The sequence below is a fragment of the Equus quagga genome, unplaced genomic scaffold, assembly GCF_021613505.1.
Source record: "Equus quagga isolate Etosha38 unplaced genomic scaffold, UCLA_HA_Equagga_1.0 65765_RagTag, whole genome shotgun sequence".
Taxonomy (NCBI): Eukaryota; Metazoa; Chordata; class Mammalia; order Perissodactyla; family Equidae; genus Equus; species Equus quagga.
This window is the reverse complement of record NW_025800718.1, coordinates 1-7,867: the sequence shown is the minus strand read 5'-3', so window position 1 is coordinate 7,867 and position 7,867 is coordinate 1. Positions and strand designations below refer to the sequence as shown.

Below are 7,867 nucleotides of genomic sequence, written 5' to 3'. Positions count from 1 at the left end.
CCGCAATTATCTGGAAAGCTTATTAAAAATACTACTCCTACATATCTGTCTGAGGCGGTATTTTTTTCATATACGTCAACCAAAACAACAGATGAAATGCAGAGCAAATGTGAAGAGCCAGTGGTCTTCTAATACCAGACAAGAAAGAGACTTGCAAAAACATGAAGTGTAAAAAGACCCACTCTTCTCCTACCTTATTCTGGGAAATTGTTATTTTTCAGAAAAACATTATTTCTTTTAACTTGCAGTGGGTTATAAATATTATTCTAAATAAATTAATTAAAATATTTAAAAACTTTTGTTCCTAGTATGGTAAATATTGATAGATACAACCAACATAAACAAATTACCCTGGGGGCCCTCGCTAATTTGAAGACTGTGTGGATATCCTGAAACTAAAGTGCTTGAGAACCGCTGACTCAAACAGCCCCCGGGCCAGGACTCAGGGAGACTGCGTGACAAAGAGCTCTCTCAGCAGGAGGAGAGGGATCAGGGGAAAGTCCCAGGCCCCCGAACGTGGCTCTCAGGGTCTCAGGTTCGAGGGCGGAGTCTGGGCGGGGAAGCTCAGTGTTGGGGAGTCGCCGTCTGCCTGAGATTCACTTCTCCCTCTCTCAACCTGTCAGCTCCTCCTGCCTGGAGACTCATGACGCGGCCCCAGTTCTCACTCCCATTGGGTGTCCGGTTTCTAGAAAAGCCAATCAGCGTCTCCGCGGTTCCGGGTTATGAAGTCATGACTGAGCAGCCGGGGCTCAGAGTCTCCCCAGATCGTCAGGATGCCCGTTGTGATACCCCCAACCTTCCTCCTGTTGCTCTCCGGGGCCCTGGCCCTGACCGAGACCTGGGCGGGTGAGCGCGGGGTCGGGAGGAAATGGCCTCTGCGGGGAGCGGAGCGAGGGGACCGCGCAGCGGGGACGCAGGACCCCCGGGGAAGGCGCGTCTCCGCGGACTCAGCCGCAGGCCCACCCAGCGCGCCCCTCCTCGTCCCCGCCGTGTCCTGACCCCGCTCCTTCCCTCCCCAGTCTCCCGCCCTCTCCTCTCCCCAACTGGGGTCTCCCGCCCTTCTCCATCCGCCGCCCCTTTTCCGTCTCACGACCCCATCGTCCCCTTCCCCCTCCCGGCCCCGTCACCCTCGGACCCGGGACCCGCGCCGGGAGGAGGGTCGGCCGGGTCTCAGCCCCTCCCCGCCCCCAGGCTCCCACTCCATGAGTTATTTCAAAACCGCCGTGTCCCGGCCCGGCCGCGGGGAGCCCAGGTACCTCGAAGTCGGCTACGTGGACGACACACAGTTCGTGCGGTTCGACAGCGACGCCGCGAGTCCGAGGATGGAGCCGCGGGCGCCGTGGGTGGAGCAGGAGGGGCCGGAGTATTGGGAACAGAACACGCGGAACTCCAAGGGCCACGCTGAGACTTTCCGCGTGAGCCTGAACAACCTGCGCGACTACTACAACCAGAGCGAGGCCGGTGAGCGACGCGGGCCCGGGTCGAGGTCCCGACCCCCCATCCCCACGGACGGGCCGGGGTCTCCCCGAGTCTCCGGGTCCGAGATTCACCCCGAGGCTGCGGGGCCCGCCCGACCCCCGACCCGGGAAGAGCCGGCGGGGACTTTTCCGGGGTTCCTTTTTCAGTTTAGGTTTAATCTCTGAGGGGCGAGGCCGGGTGGGCGGGGCTGACCTCGGCGCGGGTCAGGGTCTCACACCCTCCAGAAGGTCTCTGGCTGCGACTTGGGGCCGGACGGGCGCCTTCTCCGCGGGTACACTCAGTTCGCTTACGACGGCGCCGATTACATCGCCCTGAACGAGGACCTGCGCTCCTGGACCGCGGCGGACGCGGCGGCTCAGATCACCCAGCGCAAGTGGGAGGCGGCCGGAGTGGCGGAGGGCTTCAGGAACTACCTGGAGGGCACGTGCGTGGAGTGGCTCCGCAGATACCTGGAGAACGGGAAGGAGACGCTGCAGCGCGCGGGTACGAGGGGCCGCGGGGCCTCCTGATCTCCGCTGGGACCGGGCTGGCTTACCACAAAGAGGGAGGAAATGGGATCAGTGTCAGAACACCCTCCCTCAGAAAAGAAAGGAATCCACCCAGGTTTTCATGTTCTTACTAAAGACTCGCCCAAAGAGCCCGCCCTTCTCTAAAGGACAGTGAAGGAATCCAGTTTCTTCAGGAATAGGAGGGGAGACCTTCCCTGAAATCGCCGTCCTTGGTTCCCTTTGACCCTGGCAGCCACCTTGTGAACCATGACTTTCTCTCTCAAGGCCTTGTTATCCGCCTGAAAAGATCTGTGCGACTTTGACTCCAGTTTTTCTGAGTTATTCACCCTCCACCCAGGTCAGGACCGGAAGTCTGTGTTCTCCTGTTTAGAGACCTGAAGGCTTGTACCCTGGGCTCTCACCTTTATTCTAGAACTTTCCAAATGATATGAGCTTATCCTGGATCCGCAAGTCCAGGCTTGTGTCTGTTCTGTGCTTCCTCCTTCAAACCAATTGTCCTGTCCGTTCTCAGGATGGTCACGTGAGTGATGCTTTAGTGGCCCATGGAGGGAACTGAAACTGAATTTTCTGATTCCTCTCCTCAGACTCACCAAAGACACATGTGACCCACCACCCCATCTCTGACCGTGAGGTCACCCTGAGGTGCTGGGCCCTGGGCTTCTACCCTGCGGAGATCAGCCTGTCCTGGCAGCGTGACTGGGAGGACCTGACCCAGGAGGCGGAGCTTGTGGAGACCAGACCTGCAGGGGACGGGACCTTCCAGAAGTGGGCGGCTGTGGTGGTGCCTTCTGGAGAGGAGCAGAGATATACGTGCCATGTGCAGCACGAGGGGCTGCCTGAGCCCCTCACCCTGAGATGGGGTAAGGAGGGAGCCGTGGGCTCAGAGCCTCTTCTCAGGGAAATCAGGAGCCCTTCTAGAGACCTTCAGCAGGGTCAGGGCTGAGGCCTGAGGTCAGGGCCCTCACCTTCCCTTCCCTCCCCAGAGCCGCCTCCTCAGTCCACCATCTCCATCGTGGGCATCATTGCTGGCCTGGGTCTCCTTGGAGCTGTGGTGGCTGGAGCTGTGATGTGGAGGAAGAAGTGCTCAGGTAGGGAAGAGGGTTTGGGATCTGAGTTTTCTTGTCCCACTGGGGGTTTCAAGAACCAAGCAGAACTTGCCCTGCCCCGTTACTGGGAAGTGCCATCCACACAAGTGCTCGCCACTCTAGCCTGATTGCTAACACTGTTTTCTAAAGCACTTATGAAAATGAAAGAGATTTTTTCACCTTGATAATTCTGGTGCTGGGGACCTGATTCCCAGCAGGCGAAGGTCAGAGGGAAGGTCCCTGCTGAGGACAGACCTAAAGGAGGGCATTGGTCCAGTCCTCACACATCTCCTTTCTCATGTTTCTCAATCCTGCCCTGGGTCTTCAGTCATGGTTCTGGAAACTTCCCTGTGGTCCAGGACTAGGGGCTTCCTCTAGGATCTCATGGCCCAGCCTTCTTCCTGTTTTCTTCCCACAGGTGAAAAAAGAGGGATTTACGTGCAGGCTGCAAGTAAGTTTGAGTGGGGGATTGATCCCTGAGACCCCTGGAATATTGGAGACAGGAGCCCCAGGGTGGGGAGCTCACTCACCCCATAGTTCCTCCTTTAGTCTCATCTCCTGTGGGCTCTGACCACTTCCTGTTTTGTTCTACCCCAGACAGTGACAGTGCCCAGGGATCTGATGCGTCTCTCACGCAGAAAGGTGAGACATGGAGGGCCTGAAGTGGGGAGGGGCTTTGGGGCAGAGGGGACACAACTGATTTATGGGGATTCTTTGGGGCATTTTGAGCATGGAGAGGGCTGTTGAGAATGTCAACACTTATGTGACTGACATGAATTTGTTCATGATTATTTTCTTTTACAGTGTGAGACAGTGGCCCCGTGGGAGACCAAGTGATGCAAGATTTGTTCACGCTCCCACTTTGTGACTTCACATCCCCACACTTCTCTTTCTGCAGCTGGCATCTGAGTGTGTGGGGTCCTATTAGCATAATGAGAGGAGGTGGGGAGACAGGCCCACCCCTGCCCAACACACCACTCCCTCCCAACACCAACCGTTGTGCTTTCCCTATCAAATTTCCTGTTCCAGCAGAGGTGGGGCTGGACCGTCTCCATCCGTGTCTTAACTCCTTGTGGCACTGAGTAGTGATGACTTGCTTCCTTACTGATAATATGAATCTGGACATGAATTTGTTTTTTCTAATTCTTGTCATAAGGGATTGATGTGTTAAGTAAAGAAGAAGATTCCTAAAGTTTGAGAGGGAAAATAAGTGGAAGCACTGAAAACCTTCCAGAATTCGTGAGTGCTGTGCTGACTCTGTGGCAGGTGGGGACAGGAGAAGGCTGAGAGGAGCGGAGCGTGGATGGGGCCTGTGCGCAGTCAATGCATCCTGGGCGATGATGTTGTGATTCCTTGGCTGGCGCATCTCTCTGCTCCTTTGTTCTGGTGCCTTCTATAGAAGCTTGTTCCATCAGTATCTGTGATCACAGGGATGAGGACATCACCTGGGTGTTGTCGTGTCTTCAGGACCGTGGGCAGCAAGGGCTTCCTGTGACTGGGTCAGCGTAGGCTCCGTCCAGGGTCCGGCCCTCAGCCCCTGCCTCTTGTGTGTTTATACTTTTGTTTCTTTAGCAGTTTTTTTTGGATTATGCCTGTTCGTTTTCATGTTTTGAGTTCTGTCTCAGTTTCCTCTGGGTATCCCCATCTCTGACAGCCTCAGGAGTCATCTGGCCTGTCATTGTCCCCATGAGGCCCAGGGTGGCCTCTGCACACAGGAGACTCTGGTAGCGAGAGACAAATTTCTGGACTCATTCTCTTCTTGCCCTCTCTCTAGAGCTTTTTCCTGGATTGTTCTCTCCATCTTTCCACCGTTTTACAGAACCAGAATCTAGAAGTAGTAGACAGGAAGGATTCAATAGTTTCTCATCTCACATAAATTCCCATTGGGTTTCCGTCTTCTCTGCAGCTTGCCCCGTCTCTCTGCCCTCAGCCCTCATCATCCTAGTGCTGGCTCTGATCCAAACACATGGATTTATAAAGTTGAATCTCCTTTAGATTCACAGTTGATTGGAAAACTAGGGTCCATAAGCCTAGGACTGTCCTTTCTGAAGAGATAAATATAATACAATTGTGTGTGTGAGTGTGCAGGAGGGCGGCTGTGGGACGGAGGGAGAAGAGAGCAGCGCTTGTGAGAAAAGTACAGGCGGCACTGATGTCAGTGTGAGCGGAGGTTGTGTTGTAGCTGCCACCAAACAGCGTGTGACCTGAGGTTATGTCAATAAAGATACTGTCTTTAGAATAAGGAGGTGCTCTACACTGGTCATTCATTCAACTGACTTGCCAGATAGATGACAAAGTATTTTTGCATCTAGGAAACCTCAGAGAATTAAAAATTGCCGCCTTGGGGAGCACGTGTTCTAGTGGTGAGGGGCACACTGTATGCTATAAGCGTAGTAAAGAAGGGAGGTGTTTATGTGAGAAGTTGTAAGTGCCTTCAGGAAGGTGACCCAGAGTATAAGCATGTGGGGACAGGGAAGGTGGCTGTTTTCCTAGTGCGGGCAGTGTGGCCTCACTGGGAAGGTGACCTTGAGGAAAGATGTGAAGGACATGAGGAATTATCCACGAGGATGTCTGGGGGAAGTTCTTTGAAGGCAGGGGAACCTCCAGTGCAGATGCGCTGGGGCAGGAGTGTGTCTGTGTTTCTGGGAAGAGCGAGGGGGCTGGTGTGGTTGGAGCAGAGAATATTGAGATGAGGTCCGAATTACACCCAGGCCATGTAGACCTCGAAGGTAGTGGAAGGTTTTGACTTTTCTTTGAGTAAGATGTGGAGGTGCAAGACTGTCTGAACGGAAAATCAACCTGATACCACTTCTCTTCAGAAGCATCAGTGTGGTGCTGTGCGGAATCAAGAGGTGAAGGACAAGCAACCGGTAGAGAAAACTGTAGGAAACTAGTGCTTTGTCCCAGGCTAGAGATGTTCGTTGCTTTCTCTGGACTGTGAGCAGAGAAAAAATAGAAAGTGATTGGATTCTGGATACATGCTGAAGATGGGCTTTACAGCCTCTCCTAATGGATTAAATCTGGGTTATGAGAAAGAGGATCAAAGAGGACACCCCAAATTTCAGACTGTGCAAGTAGAAATATGGAGTGCCTTCAGTGGAAATGGAGAGGAGGATAGAAGAGACACGTTTAAGGAAGCAGCGTCATAGTCATCCAATTTAGGAAATGTTGAATTTGAGTTGTTTATTAGAAATGCAAGTGAGGTTAGCAGTTAGATAATTTGAGTCTGGAGTTTAGGTGACATGTCTTGATTGCAGAAATGGATTTGAGAGGTGACACCATATAAAGGATATTTAAAGCCTGGAAAACCAATGAGGTCACCATGGGAGTGCTGACTATAGCAAAGAAAAGAACAAGGACTGAACCCTGCAACAAATGAAAAAATACTATGAGAAGCACAAAAAACAAAGGCTAGTATAAAGAGGCTCATACAACTTCAATATTGGAATTATGGGACATAGATTACAACATAACCCAAGAAATGATGTAAATATATACACATATATTTTTGATATAAAGAAGAAAACGAAACATTGAAAATGCCTGCAGAAAATCAACGACAAAATTAAACACACCTGCAAAACACAGGAAATTAGATATAACCTATCTGACTTTTAAAACAACCAAATAAGTTTTTTGAAATTAAAATTAAAACAATTTGAATTAAAAACTCAGGTTACAGACTTTTTCTTTGGGCCATAATGGAATAGAAAGAACCAGATTTAGTCTCCTGTCTTGAACAACTACAACTTCAGATAAATGTATAAAACAATGGTATTGAGACCTTGTATTGTGCTTTGGATATTCCTTTCCTGACTGATTGATGATTTTGAGCATCTTTTCAGGTACTATGATACATATGTATGCCTGGTAGTTTCTAGGGTCTGAGAAAGGGGTGAATTGGGAGTTGCTGTTCGTTAGGAATATAGTTTCAATATGGGATGATGAAAAAGTTTTGCTAAGATGGTTATAGCACCAAATGGATCCAAAGATTTAATGTAATCACTATATAAATCCCAGTTGGTTTCTTTCCAGAAGCTGATGAGTTGATCTTAAAATTCACGTGGAAATTCAAAGGACTAGATAAAAACATCCTGAAAAGAAACTAAGTCTGCCTTTGTTCACATTCTTGGTTTCAAAATTTATCACTAACCTAAAGTAATCAAGACAGTGTGTTACCAGCATAAGGATCGACATGTAGAATAGAATTCGAATTGAATAGAATAGAATTGAGAGGTCAGAAATAAACCCTCACATTTACGGTCAATTGAATTTCAACAGGAGTGCAAAGACAGCTCAATGAGGAAAGGCTAATCTGCTGAAATAATTGTGTATCCACCTGCAAAAGAATGAAGTTGGACCCTTACCTCCCACCATATGAAAAAATTATCTCAAGGTAGATCACAGACCTAAATATAAATGCTAAAACCATAAAACTCTCAGAAGAGAATACACGGAAAATTCTTCATGATCTTAGATTAAGCAATGTTTTCTTACATATGACACCCAAAATACGTGTAACAAAGGAACAAAGAGGTTAATTGGACTTACCAAATTTAAAAACTTTTGTGCTTTAAAGGACACCAACAAAAAAGTAACACTATAGGCAAGACTGGGAGAAAATATTTGCAAATCTTGCATCTAAGGAACTAGTCTCTAGAATACATAAAGACCTCTTCCAACGAAATAACAGGAAAAAAAAAACATTTAAAAATGAGCAAATGTTTGATAGACATTTACCCATGGCAGATATACAAATGGCCAATAAGCACAGAGAAGATGCTTCACATCATT

The 7,867-nt window shown here is 49.7% G+C and overlaps 1 protein-coding gene across 3 annotated transcripts; it reads left to right on the top strand.

Moving 5' to 3' along the window:
• The first annotated feature begins 628 nt into the window (after positions 1-628).
• On the top strand, positions 629-4,357 carry LOC124234033 (saoe class I histocompatibility antigen, A alpha chain-like). Of its 3 annotated transcripts, none has more exons than XM_046651290.1 (8): positions 629-846; positions 1,253-1,461; positions 1,687-1,962; positions 2,573-2,848; positions 2,972-3,076; positions 3,492-3,524; positions 3,671-3,715; positions 3,878-4,357. In XM_046651290.1, exons 1-8 carry the CDS (start codon positions 644-646, stop codon positions 3,880-3,882), a joined length of 1,152 nt encoding a protein of 383 aa, XP_046507246.1. In that variant the 5' UTR covers positions 629-643; the 3' UTR covers positions 3,883-4,357. The 3 variants fall into 3 exon arrangements, with proteins under 3 accessions (XP_046507246.1, XP_046507247.1, XP_046507248.1); XM_046651291.1 differs by having other exon boundaries at positions 1,304-1,461; positions 3,878-4,356; XM_046651292.1 differs by having other exon boundaries at positions 759-846; positions 1,192-1,461; positions 3,878-4,355.
• Positions 4,358-7,867: the final 3,510 nt, after the last annotated feature.

Bases quoted from the DNA above. Each gene is read 5' to 3' on its own strand.
- LOC124234033 (XM_046651290.1), top strand. From the start codon at position 644: ATGACGCGGCCCCAGTTCTCACTCCCATTGGGTGTCCGGTTTCTAGAA. The intron at 847-1,252 runs GTGAGCGCGGGG...CGGGGAGCCCAG, and splicing joins CCTGACCGAGACCTGGGCGG to GTACCTCGAAGTCGGCTACG. The intron at 2,849-2,971 runs GTAAGGAGGGAG...TTCCCTCCCCAG, and splicing joins GCCCCTCACCCTGAGATGGG to AGCCGCCTCCTCAGTCCACC.